General features: G+C 42.6%; 2 protein-coding genes across 5 annotated transcripts in view; both read left to right on the forward strand.

The window, feature by feature from the left end:
- Positions 1–10697, forward strand: part of TDRD7 (tudor domain containing 7) — an 89340-nt gene extending 78643 nt beyond the window's left edge. For all 4 annotated transcript variants that reach the window (XM_089912545.1, XM_089912543.1, XM_089912544.1 and 1 more), the window contains 4 exons: positions 356–466; positions 2375–2877; positions 7440–7600; positions 10227–10697. In XM_089912545.1, the coding sequence (XP_089768671.1) occupies positions 356–466; positions 2375–2877; positions 7440–7600; positions 10227–10447 (996 nt within the window). In that variant the 3' untranslated portion in view covers positions 10448–10697. The remainder of the gene's footprint in view (positions 1–355; positions 467–2374; positions 2878–7439; positions 7601–10226) is intronic.
- A 107-nt stretch (positions 10698–10804) lies between these two features.
- The window catches only part of TMOD1 (tropomodulin 1), an 86079-nt gene continuing 79578 nt past the window's right edge, over positions 10805–17305 (forward strand). Inside the window, exon 1 of the mRNA XM_022600063.3 lies at positions 10805–16094. The gene's annotated coding sequence lies outside the window, so the exon portion shown is untranslated. The remainder of the gene's footprint in view (positions 16095–17305) is intronic.

Raw genomic sequence — 17305 nt, forward strand, 5'->3', positions numbered from 1 at the left:
GTCTTCATGACTTTGTGATCTTACACAGGTTAGTATCTCTGAGTCTGTTTCACCGTCTGTAAAATGAGATCACAACACTGTCCTGCCATGCAGAAGTACTGTAGGGTGAGAAGTATGTGAAGTGCCTGGTATAACCCTGGCTCATGATAGGAGTAGAGACAATGGTAGTAATATAAATAGATCAGGAACATAGCAGATGCTACAGCCCGAGAACTGTGATTGTCATTATTAGCTATTGCTGTTGCTTGCTCTCTATCTTGGCAACATTTGACTTGTAGGAAAATAATATTGACACTACTCATAAGTACCTGTTTTAAGATGGCGTGTCCTCTTTTCTGTTGTGTTTTCTTTTCAGGCTATAAAGTGCTGTTTAGCAGATCTTCCACAGTCTATTGGCATGTGGACACCAGATGCTGTGCTTTGGCTAAGAGATTCTGTTTTGAATTGCTCAGACTGTAGCATTAAGGTTAGTTATCTTACTGGTCTTGATAAAAGGGGGCTGTCAGCCAGACGGACTCTTTTTTTTTCCCACTTGTTTTTGTGAAAGAATTTTATCTTACTGTAAACTGATGCTTTCACCTCTGACACACTTTTATAGTCAAGAGGTTGGTTACATGTGTTGCTATAAGATATCTGATGGTTTAATTTTTATTTAAGAATATATCCTATATCTCCAGTGTTACTTTTAAACCCTTTATATAATTTTTTGATTATTAATAAGGTAGCAGGTAGTTCCGTGCTCCTATTTTGCTCCATGATAAGGAGTTAAGTCTGCAACAGAGGACCATGTATCTCTTGATAAATGTTTCTAAAGACCATTTAAATAAGTCCGGTATTTCTTTCTTTTATCCCTAAAGTAAAATGGATTATAAACAAATATTTGCTTGTAATCTTGGTTTTTGTCTCTTCCTAAAACTTATTTAAACTGCTTTATTTCTTTCACTAGCATGTTTCTTTTTCACACTCTTGCATCTTCATATCAAAAACGCTGCTCATATTTCCAAGAATAGAAATGTAAGATAATATTTCTCTATTTTAACTGATGTAAATAGTGTTATCATTTTATATAAGCATTTAACAATGTTAGCACTGAAATGTCCTTGAGAAATATCTTCATGAAGACCTCTCACTTACTCGAGCCCCCACTGATTTTCCTATCTTCATTCTCCTCTAGGGTTTATCATGTGCAATCACACAGTTATATACCATTTTATATTCTTCAATTGCCACATGAATATTGTTTTCTCAGCTACATTTTCAGCTCCTAAAGCCAGGGTATTGGGTAGTCAATAAAAATCTTTTTAATGGTTGATTTTTGAAATGGTGTTTCTGTACCATAAATATCAAAATGAATTAGCAGTCAGTACTTCATTAGCCCTCCAAAGAATGAATTTAAATAGACTCCCCTTGCTAGGAGAAAAGCTTTTAAAGTAAATTACTTTAGAAGGATTGCCTTGCTGGTGTCTCCTTGTCTTCATGCCTGTGTTCCTGCCTTTCATTTCTAGCCCAATTTGGTAAAAGATAGATGTGGCTAGAAGTGTCTCATTTTTGTTATTCCTAAGATAAACCAGAGGAGTTGATGAGAAGAATTAACAGTCACCCAGCCCTTTGGGACACACAGTCCAGTTATCAACGTGTGGTGCTCCCATACAGACATTCACCCCTCTGACAGAAAAAGGTAGCCAGGTGATCAGAGGTCTCCTGGGCGAAAGGTGCAAAATGGTGACTATAATTTTGGCCTATTCAGTGAGCTTTCTTCCTCTTTTTCTCCCAAGGTCCCTCTCCTCTCATGTAACTGGGGGAAAGGGAGAGGGGTGAGAGCAGATATTAGGACGAAACAAGGACTTTGGACCAAAGATCCCAAAGGGTATGGTGAAGGTCAAAGCTTTTTCTTTCCCTTCCCTGTCTGAGGGTACACCAGCATTAAGCAGAATTCTTACAGGACATTTTGCCATTTTTATTATTTTTTATTGTTGAAGTTGGATGATGAGCACATGGGGATTCATTGGGTTACTCTTTCTTCTTTGAGTGTTTTAACATGTCATTAATATAAAAAAATTAATCATGATATATAGAATCACTTCCTCTCAGTGATAATGACCTCTACCCAGTCATAGATATTCTCAGTTTTTAGAGGTTAGTAAATTTTTCATTTCCACAAGCTTACCACTGGTTTCTAGACTACTTGGACCTACGAGCTTATTCATTGCTACAGCTGTGATAGATAATTCATCTGACCTCAAATAAAATGATTTTAGCAAGTTGGGTTCCTTTCAAAATGCTGTTTTATAATATTTAAAGTTAATATTATAACCACCTCAGAATTCAGCGTGAACTTGGATTTCTTTAAGTTGGTTTTGTGTGTTTTCCAAAGGTGACAAAAGTGGATGAAACCAGAGGGATGGCACATATTTATTTATTTACCCCCAAGAACTTCCCCGACCCTCACCGCAGTATCAATCGCCAGATCACAAACGCAGACTTGTGGAAGCATCAGAAGGATGTGTTTCTGAGTGCCATATCCAGCGGAGCTAGCTCCCCCAACAGCAAGAGTGCGAACACCTCCATTGTGGGCAACACTGGAGAGAATTTCAGAAAGAGCCTCTCGGATATCCTCAAAAAGTCGTTGGTAGACCATACCAGCTCTTTCTCCATGGAGGAGCTGCCACCTCCTGTCCACTTGTCCAAGCCAGGGGAACACATGGATGTGTACGTGCCAGTGGCCTGTCACCCGGGCTACTTTGTCGTCCAGCCGTGGCAAGAGATACATAAGCTGGAAGTTCTGATGGAAGAGATGATTCTTTATTACAGTGTGTCTGAGGAGCGCCATGTGGCAGTGGAGAAAGACCAAGTGTATGCTGCAAAAGTGGAAAATAAGTAGGTCCTTGGACAGACAGAGCCTTTTATTCTCCTCCTAAGAAAAACGTGTAGAATGATACCAAGAGTCCTTAATCCCTGCAGGGGGACTTGGAACTGCACAAATGGGAATTTTGAATGTGAAATAAGACCAATGAATTGTGCAATTTTCTTATATTTAAAATGATGCCATTTATCTAAAAATCTAATGACCCTAGTCCTCTTAAAAACCTCATTATATCTAAAGTGAATGTTTAAATATTTTTTCTACTTTCCTGTGAGAAAAATATTTTTTTATTTAAGAAATAATGTTTTTTATTTAATGACTTTTTAAATTTTAAAAATAAAATGTTTAGGGGCTTCCCTGGTGGCGCGGTGGTTGGGGGTCCGCCTGCCGATGCAGGGGACGCGGGTTCGTGCCCTGGTCCGGGAGGATCCCACATGCCGCGGAGCGGCTGGGCCCGTGAGCCATGGCCGCTGAGCCTGCGCGTCTGGAGCCTGTGCTCCGCAACGGGAGAGGCCACAGCAGTGAGAGGCCTGCGTACCGCAAAAATAAATAAATAAATAAATAAATAAAATAAAATGTTTAGGGCTTCCCTGGTGGCGCAGTAGTTTAGAGTCTGCCTGCCGATGCTGGGGATGTGGATTCGTGCCCCGATCCGGGAAGATCCCACATGCCGCGGAGCTGCTAGGCCTGTGAGCCATGGCCACTGAGCCTGCGCGTCCAGAGCCTGTGCTCCGCAACAGGAGAGGCCACAACGGTGAGAGGCCCGCGTACCGCAAAAAAAAAAAAAAAAAAAGTATAAGAAAACAAAGTCAGCCAACCAACATAACCCTTGTTAAACTACTTATGTATTTCTTCTAGTTTTTTTCCTATACATATTTATACAATTGGTATATTACTATATATAATTTCATACCTACTTTTTCACTTAACATAATTCTGTGAACACTTTTCCATGTGATGAGATTTCTTCATAAACATTTTAATGGCTAAATATTCCATCATATAGAGAAATCATAATTTACTTATCACTTTCTTTTGTAGGTTTTTTTCTCCCAGATTTTTCACTGTTACAAATAATGTTAAACTTAAATCTTTGTTCGGCTCTCTGATTATGTATTTATGAGATAGATTCCTAGAAGAGAAGTCACTTGTTTAAAGATTACAGGATTTTTGATGTATGCAGTCAGTTTCTTTCTAGAGAACTTGTGGCACCCTTTATAAGGTGCAACAGTGCCTATTTCACTGCTCTTTGGCCTTTGGACAGTGAGAATCATAACTCCTTACATTTGTTTTAGCACTTTCAGTCTGTTTTCTCACGTTTGCACATTTGGATCCACACTCTCCTCTGCTGAAACCCCCAGGATGTGCTGGTTCCAACCCAAGGAAGCCCAAGTTCCTCAAGCTATACGCTCACTCCGGGAAGCCCTGGACAATGGCACAAGCTCCCCGCTCCCCCTTCCCTTTGCCGGCTTTCTTAGGGGAAATGTGCCAGCTTATTTGACAATGCTGAACAAAAAGAACAATCTCTCCCCCTACCCTCCCTGTCCCAACACACAGACATACATACACACCCCCCAAAACTCAACTTGAAAGGTCAACTGCTTATTTTTTTTCTATAAAATGCTTTCATTCATTCTTTTGTTTGTTTGTTTTGCGGTACGCGGGCCTCTCACTGCTGTGGCCTCTCCCGTTGCAGGGCACAGGCTCCGGACACGCAGGCTCAGCGGCCAAGGCTCACGGGCCCAGCCGCTCCGCAGCATGTGGGATCTTCCCAGGCCGGGGCACGAACCCGTGTCCCCTGCATCGGCAGGCGGACTCTCAACCCCTGCGCCACCAGGGAAGCCCCTCATTCATTCTTAAGATAGCAAGTACAGGCATTTATAAAATTTTGTTATTTTTATGGGAGGAAAAAAACTAATTTTCAACAGTTAAAAGTGAAAAGTATAATAGCTCTCATTCTAAAAAGAATTCAACTTATATGTCATAAGCTTTTCATCTTTAAAAAATATTTTTACTATGTCATGTTATTTACAATCATAAGCATAAATGGGTTCCAATTTGCTTCATCAGAACTCTTTGTTATTGGATAGTTTAATCTCAGTTAAAGCCAAACTAATGCTAACTCTTATCTGAGGAGCAGATTAATGATGATTAGTGGTGGGGAGGTGCCACTTGGAGGGAAGGATCATGTGAAGATCTCTGAACACGGGAGATCTGTAGTGTGGGATTTAAGACTCCAGCCCTACTCCCCCATGGATTGAACAGTTCTGCCTCAGGACTCTGGGGCTTTAATCAGTTAATTTGTCCCAGATAATCAAGGGATGTCTTATATATGGGAACAGATTATCTGATATTTTTTGAAACTTTATGAACTGAATCAATGTAAAGTGTTCAGAACTTCTGTCTTGCTTACGACCCAGGACTATTTACTAAACCTTGTTCCCAGCTCTGGTAAGTTAAGATTTAGGAATTTCAGGAACAGTTTTGATTACAGTGATTTCCAAATCTATCCCAATTTAAGAATAACCTGAGCAGCCTATTAAAAATGCAGATTCCCCTTCCTCACCTCAGGCCTCCTGAGTCAGAACCTCTGGCAGTAGAACCCCAGAATCTGTGTTTTAAGTAAACTCTCCAGGTGATCCACATGTAGCCTTGCACTGAAATTGGTAATGTCGTCCAAACTGAAGCCTTTATTTAAGCTCTTAGTTTTGAAAGTTGAAAGCTAAATAGAAATGTAACACATAGGTTTCCTGATGGTTCTCTCCTCACAGCTCTGTACCTCTTATTTATAGACTAAAAGCACAGACCATCAGTCATTTGCCTTGTACAGTTTAAAGACAGTGATATTGGTGGAAACCAAATGTTTTTATCTCCTTTTACACTTATATGAATTAGCAACCTGCACCATACTGGCATTTCCACATATGGAAATTTCTCTTCAAATTAATCTAAAGTTCTTATCTTCACAGCTTATCTTCATTTTAAGAATACTTATAATGATGGCTGCCATTTGCCAACTGCCTGTTATATGCCAAATTAATGTGTTAGGCACTTCATATGTATTATTTCTGCAAGTAAATTAAAACTAAACATTACACATGAGATAATTGAGGCACAGAGAGGTTAAATAAAGAGCCCAGAGTTAACATGACTGAAAAATGGCTCAGTGGGACTCCAGCTCAGGTCTGTTTGGCCCCCAAAGGTCAGGTCTGTTTGGCCCTCAGGTCATGCACTTATTATGACACCTTTCTGTGTCCCTGTTGTCTCTGTGATTCATGGGTAATTGCTTGCTTCACTTTGGGCTTATCTGAAGGTTTCTAGAGTTCCTCCCAGAACCCCCCAATTATATACAGTGTTTGAAGTTGGCCTCTTTGTAGCTTTTTTTAAAAAATAAGTTTATTTTATTTATTTTTGGCTGCATTGGGTGTTTGTTGCTGCACATGGGCTTTCTATAATTGCGGTGAGCGGGGGCTACTCTTCGTTGCAGTGAGCAGGCTTCTCACTGCGGTGGCTTCTCATGTTGCAGAGCACGGGCTCTAGGCACGTGGGCCTCAGTAACTGTGGCACGAGGGCTCCGTAGTTGTGGCTCGCGGGCTCTGGAGCGCAGGCTCAGTAGTTGTGGCGCACGGGCTTAGTTGCTCCGCGGCACGTGGGATCTTCCTGAACCTGTGTCCCCTGCATTGGCAGGTGGATTCTGAACCACTACACCACCAGGGAAGTCCCGAAACCATTCTTATTAAAGATATAGAGCTCATTACCGAGTCCAGTGGCTTCTGTTAACTCAATCCTAGTTGACCTCCCTGTAACATGGGATGCTTTACACTACTTGGTTTCTGCAGCATCACTCTTTTCAGGACCTCCTGCTGCCACCTACCTTCTATTCCTCAGTCTCCTTTTACTGGGTAACCTTCCTTTGCCCTTTAAATTTTTGTGTTTCCCAGGATTCTGTCCTCACTTCACTTTTTTCCAAACACTCTCTGCTGAAGCATTCTCTTTCTCTCATAGCTTCATAAACTACCTTTATTTTGATGACCTTCCCCCCTACCAACTCTAATCTGTATCTCCTGCTTCAGCCATTCTCCTGAGCTCCAGACCTTTGGTCCAGATGCTACCTGGATAGCCCTAAGGTATCTTGCCTGGAAGTCCCTGAATTAATGCATTCTCCATACCTGGTCCCGCTTGCTTCTCTCTTTCCATCTTCCACACATGGACCTTGTCCCCAAAGTATGGCCATTTCCTGTCTCCCCGTCAAAGTGAAGGGATCTGCCTTGTCCTGATTGTGCTCTATGGCACTGTTTCCTCCTGCTTAGTGGTGGTTTTCCTTTATTAGCTCCGTGAGGCCTGTAAAAGGGTATTGAGTGAACAAATTCCATCAAATGAGCCAGTGACAAAGCAGAGAATAGTAACCTTTGGAAAAGAAGAAGCAGTCTCTTTAAAAACTTCTACAACAGCATAGTTTTATATTTTAGTAAATAACATTTGTATTAATTTTCCTTTTTATAAAAAAATGTTGCCCTTAAAGCAGGTATTGACTTTGTGCGTTTTTTTCTTCCTTTTTACTCCAATGCACATCTAGGTGGTACAGGGTGCTTTTAAAAGGGATCCTGACCAATGGACTGGTGTCCGTGTATGAGCTGGACTATGGCAAGCACGAATTAGTCAACATAAGAAAAGTGCAGCCCCTGGTGGACATGTTCCGAAAGCTGCCGTTTCAAGCAGTCACAGCTCAACTAGCAGGTAACTTCTGGGGAATTTGGACTCATGACACAACAGTAGTATATATTGTCGTTTTGTCCTGGGTACAGAATCATTGGCCTATTGATAATTTTTAATGATCTCTCAAGGTCATGCCCTTCCACTATATCTGTTTCTGTTTTTCCATATTCCTTTCTGTCTCTGGTTTCATGTATGAGTATTTTTCTAAAACTGTTATCTTCGTACAGGTACAGTATTGCATTCTGCTTTCACACTATTACTTTTTGGGTGGTTGTTTGATGGTCCTGATAACAATTCTTAATAGCTGCAAAATATTCTGTTTAATCATTGTTTCCCTATTGTTGAACATTTAGGTTGTTTACACTTTTATTGTAGTATTGAGGAAAAAAACCCACAGCTACATACATTAGCCAAAACAAGCAAATGGAAACAATGAGACAAATAACCAACAGGAGAACGTTGCGCGATTAAGATTTCATAATTTATTGCAGGAATTATAATGCATCTACGTAATGGACTTTCACAATTATAAAACATTCCTGGGTCGTAGAATATGACCATTTTCATGGCCAAATCAGTTTCCACTTGCATCGCAACTAACAACACACAGGTGTGTGATTTCACCACACCCACACCAGCCTGTTGACTGTCATAAAATCTGAGGAGCTGAGTTAATAGGTGTAGAGTGGTACTTCTTTATGATACTGTCTGATGAGATTTGTTTTATCTTCTGTGAAGGCAGTGCAGATATCTGTGTGCCCTCTACCAGTAGGTAGCACGGGTGCCTAGCTGAAACTCCACCCAGAGAGCTGTCGCCGTGAGCAGAGGGTGCGGAGGCCAAGAGGGCTGAGGGGTGCCGACACCTCCAGTTGTCTGGAGGTCCTGCTGTGCTGGGATAGGGCGAGTTATGACCACATGAGCAACCCTCATTCCTCACCCCCCGCTCACCCCATACACTTAGCAGTGGCAGAACTGACTTGATCTCAGAAATGAGAGAAATTATGTATATAAATTCTTCTTATTGACAGCGTTTATTGAAGATATATATATGTAGATAGATAGATAGGTAGAAAGAGAGAGAGAGAGAGATTGCCTTATTTGAAGTATTTTCCAGTTTCTTTGTGTCTCCTACTAGAACTCAAAGGAAACTCCCATGGTAGACAGATATGAACCAAAAATGGCATCTTACACATGGCATGACTACCACTGATCTGCTTTGAACTCAAACTTCTAAATGGTTTCTTCAGAATTAATGGCTACATTTTTCATTTTCACTTTTTTTTTTTTTTTTTTCATTTTCACTTTTTAACGTTCAGGTTTTTCTAACAACACATTTGGTTAAACATGACAATCAAACAGCCCAGTGAAGGGGTCTCCGTGAGGGAGGATCGCATGGCCCCATCATCCCCACCCCGGCTTCGTGGCCACAGTCACTGGTGTTCCCTGTGCAGGGGACTCTACAGCCTCTTCATTTCACTGAATTCGTGCCAGTGGCTGGGAGGCTCAGACTCTGTTACAGTCACTGAAGCAGCAGCTTATAGACAGTTCTAGGCTTCTCTCATGGGAAATTCTTAGTGATCAAAGAATTTAGCCCACTCACTACACTGAAAAGTCTTTTAAATTATATGTGAAACTCCCAGACCTTCATCACTATGGGGCATAATTTATATATCTAATCTAACATATGTGAACTTAATTTATGTTAGTTAATAATACTTCTTGAAAAATACATATTCTTGTCTCAGTTTTGTTTTAAAACCTAATTCAGAATTCTCTAACTTGAGCTCTCAAGTTTAAAAGTCACAGGGATTTAGAAATGCTTGGGACTTAAAATTCATCTGGTCCAACCACTTTATTTTACAAGAAGTAAACTGAGGCTTGAGAAATCAACTGGTTCCCTCATGATCATACCATTTGATAGAGGAAGAGCTGGGAATAGTAACTGAGTCTCCAGACTTTCATTCCAGTGCTTTTACCATGGTGATGTATGTAATTTAAAATACTGTTGGGCTTCCCTGGTGGCGCAGTGGTTGAGAGTCCGCCTGCCGATGCAGGGGACACGGGTTCGTGCCCCGGTCCGGGAAGATCCCACATGCCGCGGAGCGGCTGGGCCCGTGAGCCATGGCCGCTGACCCTGCGCGTCCAGAGCCTGTGCTCTGCAACGGGAGAGGCCACAACAGTGAGAGGCCCCCGTACCACAAAATATAAAATAAAATAAAATACTGTTAAGTGTATTAATTCTTCTTCTTCTTCTTTTCTTTTTTTTACTATATCTGGTTCATCAGGGGAAAAAATCTGTAAATAAGAGAAATGTCATTGATATTGATATTTCATTCTCCATCAGTCTATATCTACATATACTTTATGGAAATGGGCAGTCATTATTATAACTTCATTTTATATCACAGCATTAAATCTCAAATGAAATTTGTGTCTGTAGGTGAAGGTTTACAGAAATAACCCCATTCAGAATAGGAAAACTGTAAGCAAGACTGTTGTAAGATTCTTCAGCATCTGTTTTTCAGTTAGGCAAGTCTAAGCTGGTGTGTTTAACTACTTTGGGACTATTTAAATAGTTTTCCATTATAACGGGTCAAAGAAAGGCTCATTTGACCCCTCATTGATCTGCGAACTCCCTTCCTCTTAGGAGTGAAGTGCAGCCAGTGGTCTGAGGAGGCTTCGATGGTGTTTCGAAATCACGTGGAGAAGAAACCTCTGGTGGCATTGGTGCAGACAGTTATAGAAAACACTAACCCTTGGGACCGGAAAGTAGTGGTCTATTTAGTGGACACGTCACTGCCAGACACAGATATCTGGATTCATGATTTTATGTCAGAGTATCTGGTAGAGCTTTCAAAAATCAATTAATCACTGCTTCTGAGACCCTAACAACTAATTCAGATTTTTTTTAGCAATAACAAAATGTAGTAGGCTTTAAAAAAAAAAAAATCTTACCTCTGCTACATGGCTCTGACTGCTGTGCGGGATTGAAAAGAATATGTTTGTGTTTGATGAAAGATATTTAACAAGTTTTGTTTTAACAGAGTTGACTTTTCAAAGAGAATTGCACTTGAATTATTACTATAATATTAGAATAAAATGTTTATCAATACAAAAACTGACTTATCATTTCTAGGCTTTATGATCTTAAGGTGAAGAGTTTCCCTTTCTATTCATGTTGTCTTCCTTGTGGTGCTCGGTTCTTCTCCAGTTAGACTGAGAATTCCGTGACTTAACCCTACCCTGGGGTAGTGATGGGTCCCAAAGCAGGTGCTCACCACACCATGTGAAGTCTCTCCTGAGTCTTTAGCCCATCAGCATTGCTAGTGGTGCTGCTGGAGGAACAGCCCAGGCAAACCAGCACGTCCTGATCACCCCAGATCACCCCAAATCTTGGGTGGCTTATTGCCCAGAGAGTCTGGACTGAAAACGCAGGCCTTTACAGTCTCCCTGCCCAACCTCCCTGTTTACTACTCCTTGCGCCAGCCACACTGGACCTTCCCAAACCCCACGCATGTTCATCTAGGACTACTGATACTCTAAAGGAAGCCTCACTTCCCTCCAGACCACTCTTATTCTTTTCCCTCAGACTGCAGCTCATTTTCTCCCCACCATTTTTGTTTGTCAGTATCCTCCCTGACCTCCCAGTCTGTCCATGAAGCCTTCCCTGGTGCCCCTCCTACTGCACTGTACTTTGACTGTGCCCCTCGTGCTGCCCAGATCTCACTGAGCTTCATAGCATATAACTAGTTGTCTGTGCCAGTCACCCCAACTAGATTGTGAGCTCCTTGAGGGAGGGAGGGGTCTTAGTCATCTCTCTATCCAGTCATATCCCGGTAAATGTTTGACAGCTGGTTCTGGTGGGTGTGTGGCGGTCATGCGGGGAGTGAGCCTTGATTTGTAGTGTCTGACGATTCCCATGTTGTAAATATTCCTACCGCTGTTGCGTTCCACCTAACAATGTGACCTCACTGAATGTGGTGTTGGGAAAAGATGCACCCAAGCAGCTCTTGTGAGCTCTAGGATGGTGACCCCTTACTCAGTTTGACTGGGGAGCCTAAATTTTTGATTTTGAACATATACTGAATTTAAGCTAGTAGACCTCTGTGTGAAGATATGCATAAACTATTGGAAATATGGAGAGAAGGGGAGAAGACCAGGCCAGAGATAAAAGTTTTTAGTCATTTGCTTATTTTTATTTGAGAACATCTAGGAAAAGTAAGAACGGAAAGAAAATAAAGACCAGATGTTTCAAGTTTTTCATGTAAAATGTGTTGAAATTGTCTTTCCAGCTTTTTAAAATTTATATTTAGTATTTATAATTAAAGTGATTCAAAATTCAGGAATGCTCATGCCAGTGAGTTAAGTAATCATTTATGATAAAGTAAAAATATCCTGACACACAAATGTTTAAGTGAAATAAAGTAGTGTGTTTTTTTATAATGGTTTCTTTCCCTAATAAGAACAACAAAAATCTTCAAATTGTCCACAGATAAGAAAGAAGTGGTTTGTACTTCACTAACTTTAGGAATGTTTCTATTACTTTTTAAAATAAAGCAATTAGTTGTGGATGTAACTGAAAAGTTAACCTGGTGCTGGGACAGTTTGACAGACAGAGAGACTTGCCCCCCACCTCATACCATATTCAAAAGTCAAGTCCAGGTGGACTGAAAGCCTAAACATGAATGGCCACTGTAGGAAGATAACCCAGGAAAATACCTTTATAATCCAGGAGCAGGAAAGATGTCTTAAACTGGATGCACAAAGTGCTAACAATAAAGGAAAAGATTGATATACAGTTGACCCTTGAACATGGTGGGGGGAGGGTATTTAGGGGCACCAACCCTCGCTGCTGTGGAAAATCCCCATGTAACTTCACAGTCAGCCCTCCTATATGCAGTTCCTCCGTGTCTGTGGTTCCACATCTTCAGATTCAACCATCCAGAGACGGTGCAGTACTGTAGTATTTTCTACTGAAGAAAATCCATCTATAAGTGGACTTGCACTGTTCAAACCTGTGTTGTTTCAGGGTCAACTGTACTAGACAAGATTAAAATGAAGAACACCTGTTCATCAAAGACGTTATTATGAAGGTGAAAAGGCAAAGCACGGATTGGAGCACATGCATACATATATACATACAAAGCACACGCATATATACATACAAAGCACACGCATACATACAAAGCACATGCATACATACATACATATATATATATATATATATATATACAGAGAGAAAATAATAGATTACATATATTCAATAAACAAAAGAGTATCCAGAAGCAAAATGGGCAATACGTTTGGACAAACACTTTACAGAAGAGGAAATCCAACTGGCCAGTCAACATGAAAAGGTGCTCAACCCATTAGGACACAGGGAAATGCAAATTCAAAACTCAATGAGATACCGCTCATATGCCAGAATGGTGAAAATGTTTCCATTTTTGTTAATTCCAAGTGTGTTGAAGATGTGTGCGCTTGTGCAGGAGGATACTGGTAAAGAATGTTCACAGCAGCACTATTTGTAATAGCTAAAACCCAGAAACAACCTACATGTCCATTAATAGTAAAATGTATGTTTCTAAAAACTGTGATATATTCATGCAATGGAAACCTCTACAGCAATGAGAGTAAACAAACTACAGTCACGTGAGCCAACACGGATTAATCTCACAACATAGAGTTTCGCAAATGAAAATAAACTATGGAGGAAAGAGGCAAGCAAGGAAGTGATTACCGAAAGAGTCATGAAAGTGGTCAACTTCAGGAGGGAGTTGTGACGACCCGGAAGGGCACAGGTTGGCTTCTGGGCTGCTGGCAGTGTTGTTTCTTAACTTGGTGGTTGCAGCAGGTGTTCTCATGATAAAAATTCTTAAACCTGCACAGTTATGTTGTATGCCCTTTTCTTAAATGTTTGATTCCACAAAAACAGGGTTTAAAATTTTAAATCTGAAATATTAAATCATTGCATTATTTTAAAATATATTGCACATGCCCCTTGAGAGGAATATTCTCCTATACCCATGAGGGTTTTGTAATGTAGGAGTACATTTGCATGGAATCAAGATTTTAAAAAGGTGTTTCTCATTAGTAATCTGTACACCAATATTAAAAAGTTTATATTAATAGGGTCTATCCCACCAGAAACTATCCTATAATAATCCAAAGACACCTTATTTTCTGTCCACAAATTCCTTTTTATGAGCCATTTTTTAAATTAAAACTCTTAAAGTTTCTGTTTGGGTTTAAGTGGTTTGTTCTGGAAAACATATTAGCCTTTTAAGAAAGTGGGGCTTTTGGAAACAAAAGCAAAAATAAACAAATGGTACTACATCAAACTAAAAAGATTTGCACAGTGAAGGAAACTTATCAACAAAACAAAAAGGCCACCTACAGAATGGGAGAAGATATTTGCAAATGATATATCCAGTTAGGCATTAATATCCAAAATATACAAAGAACTCATACAACTCAACATTTTTAAAAAACGATTAAAAAAAGGGCAGAAGATCTGAATAGATATATTTCCCCATCTGTATAAGGAAGACATACAGATGGCCAATAGGCATATGAAAAGATGCTCAACATCACTAATCAGGGAAATGCAAATCAAAACCGCAATGAGATATCACCTTACCCCTGTCAGAATGGCCATCATCAAAAAGACAAGAGATAAGTGTTGGTGAGGATGTGGAGAAAAGGGAACCCTAGTACAGCGTTAGTAACAATGTAAGTTGGTGCAGCCACTATGGAAAACACTATGGAGATTCCTCAAAAAAATTAAAAATAGAACTAACATACTATCCAGCAATTCCACTCCTGGGTATTTAGCCAAAGAAAACAAAAACACTAATTTGAAAAGATATATGCACCCTTATGTTCATTGCAGCATTATTTACAATAGCCAAGATATGGAAGCAACCTAAGTGCCCATCAACAGACAACGGATAAAGAAGATGTACATAAACACAATGGAATATTACTCGGCCACAAAGAAGAATGAAATCTTGCCATTTGTGACAACATGGATGGATTTAGAGGGTATTATGCTAAGCGAAATAAGTCAGATAGAGAAAGACAAATACTGTATGATTTCACTTATATGTGGAATCTAAAAAAGCAAAACAAATGAACCAACATAAAACAGGAATGGAGTTATAGACAGAGAACAAACAGGTGGTTGCCAGAGAGGAAGGGGCTGGAGCGAGGAAAGAAATAGATGAGGGAGATGAAGAGGTACAAACTTCCAGTTGCAAACTAAGTCAAGGGTATGAAATGTACAGTGTGGAGAATTTAGTCAATAACTATGTCATATTTTTGTATGGTAACATATTGTAACTAGACTTATGGTGATCAGTTTGAAATGTATAGAAATATCTAACCACTATGTTGTGCAAAAGGAATTAACATGTTGTAGGTCAATTATACTTCAAAAACAAACAAGCTCATAGAAAAGAAGATCACATTTTTGTTTGGGGGGAGGATTGGATGAAGGCAGTCAAAAAGTACAAACTTCCAGTTGTAAGATAAATAAGTGCTAGGGATAAAATGTACATGATAAATATAATTAACACTGCTGTATGTTATATATGAAAGTCTTTTAAGAGAGTAAATGCTGAGTTCTCATCACAAGAAAATTTTTTTTTCTTTAATTTTGTATCTATGTGAGATGATGGATGTTCATTAAACTTATTGTGATAATCACTTCATGATGTATGTAAATCAAATCATTATGCTGTACACCTTAAACTTATACAGTGCTGTATGTCAATCATATCTCAATAAAACTGGAAGAAAAAAAAGGTGGGGCTTTTGGGGTTGTTTTGGTTATTTTAAGTCGTATTTTGGATACTCTATTCTTCCAGTATAGAGGGAATGCATTTGCCTCTGTTGGAACTGGATGTTCACAAAATGATCGTGACTAAAGCTTCGGCTCAAACTGGACCTAGCTGGGCTGCTGATAAGACCGGATGGATCGTTGCTTCAATCAAAGGAGGTAAAGGTGCAGCAACCGCTTGGCTGGCTTTGCTCCATCCAAGGACCTACCGATTCTTACATCTTAGACCACACAGGAATAAAACTCCTCCCACCTTTTTCCAGATAACTCTACCTGGTACAAGTGGGGAAACCTAGACGCAGACAGGAGGCGACGCGCACCCACTTGGCCGCGGACCCAAGCTTGGGGCGGCCAGGGTCCCTGCCCCGCGCTTCCCCTTGTGGGCGTCTCTCCCCGGCAGGGGACTGCGCGCTGCGCCCCGGCGCCCCCGAGTGGAGGGAGAGGTAAGGAAGGCGAACTGGGCAGGCGGGGCGAGGCGCGGTGACAGCGCAGAGCCGGGCCCGCCCCTGGCTCCCACCCCCGGAGCCCACAGCGCCCTCCCGCTCGCGGCCGCCCGGGAGCTCTTCCAGCCCCGCGCTCCCCTCACCCGCCTGCCGCCCGCGCCCTCCCGCCGGCCGCCCGCGCTCGTCCCGCCGCCGCCCGCGCCCGCGCCAGCCCCCGCTGCTCCACTGACCGGTAAGTGTCCCACCGGCCAGGGGTCCCCCTCGCGCTCGCGGGGCTCCCTGCCCCCTCGCCGGAGCCCCAGCCATATCTGGGCAAAATATTCAGCTGTCGCCGCCGCCGCCAAGAGGGACTGAGCGTGGCTCCCTCTATAAATAGCCGCCGCCTCGGGTTGCCTCCGGGGCTGGGGAGCCCGGGTCTCGGGGTCCGGAACCGGGCGCTCGCATCCGCGCCACTCGGCGCGCGTGGCCCCGGCCAGGGCGCCCTTCCCTCTGGACCCCGACGCCGCGTCTGTAAAAGGGGGAAGGACCTGGGGGCTCTCGAAGAGCAGCGCCGAGGGCGGGGGTCATGGCGGGGCCGGCGTTCCAGCTGCGCGCTTGACTCCAGCGCGCAGTGGCTAGGCGCCGCGGGCGCTCTGTTGGGTACAGGTGCTGCCGAGCGCTGCACTCAGGCGCGGCCTCCCCGCCGGCTGCAGAGAGAGTGGAGGTGGGAGTGGGGACGCATTGGCACAAGTGAACGTGATACCCGGGTTCGCGCTGCGCCTGTTTGCGGCAAGAAAACTTTCCCAAACTGCGTGGGATGACAAGGTTTAAAGCACCACCGTTACGCGCCTTTCGCGCGGAGGTGGAAAGAAGAGGGGAAGAGCCTGGAGGCAGGAGTTCTCTGGCTATCGCCAACTCACTGGGTGAACTTGACAAGCCTCCTCCCTTCCCTGGGTCTCGGTTTCCCCATTTGTAGGAGCGGGGTTTGGTTCCCGCGATAGAGCTCGTGGCCAGGGCCGTGAGAGCAGTAGGGCGCGCTCTTGACCGCCGGCGCTCCCCCCACCTGTTCACCGGCTCTGGGCCTGAGACGCTGGAGGCACAGCCGCGCATATCCGGAAGGGTTGCGGAGACCAGAGACTTTGGCGGTCCCTCTGACTCGGATCTTATACTAAGACCCAGTAGGACCCTCGGAAAGCCTGGGCAGTACACACCCAGGAAGCGCGCTCCACGGTGATTATGGGCATCTGTGCTGGGTGGCAGCCATCACCTTCGCAAAGAAGCTTGTGAGTCAAACAGCTTTAGACCCAATGAACTGAGCAGGGCTAGAGGCTCCAGTCCAGCCGCTCCCTGGCTTCTGTTTCCCCGACTATTTGGTGTCTGTGATGCTGCCTCGGAGCTCTGCAGGCACACCCCCTCCCCATCTTTTCTAGCCTTGACCTTGGCCCTCTCAAACTCTTGCATATT

This window comes from Delphinapterus leucas, chromosome 6 (genome assembly GCF_059928025.1).
Source record: "Delphinapterus leucas isolate spDelLeu-1000000601 "Yukka" chromosome 6, BTC_Dleu_Yukka2, whole genome shotgun sequence".
Classification (NCBI taxonomy): Eukaryota; Metazoa; Chordata; class Mammalia; order Artiodactyla; family Monodontidae; genus Delphinapterus; species Delphinapterus leucas.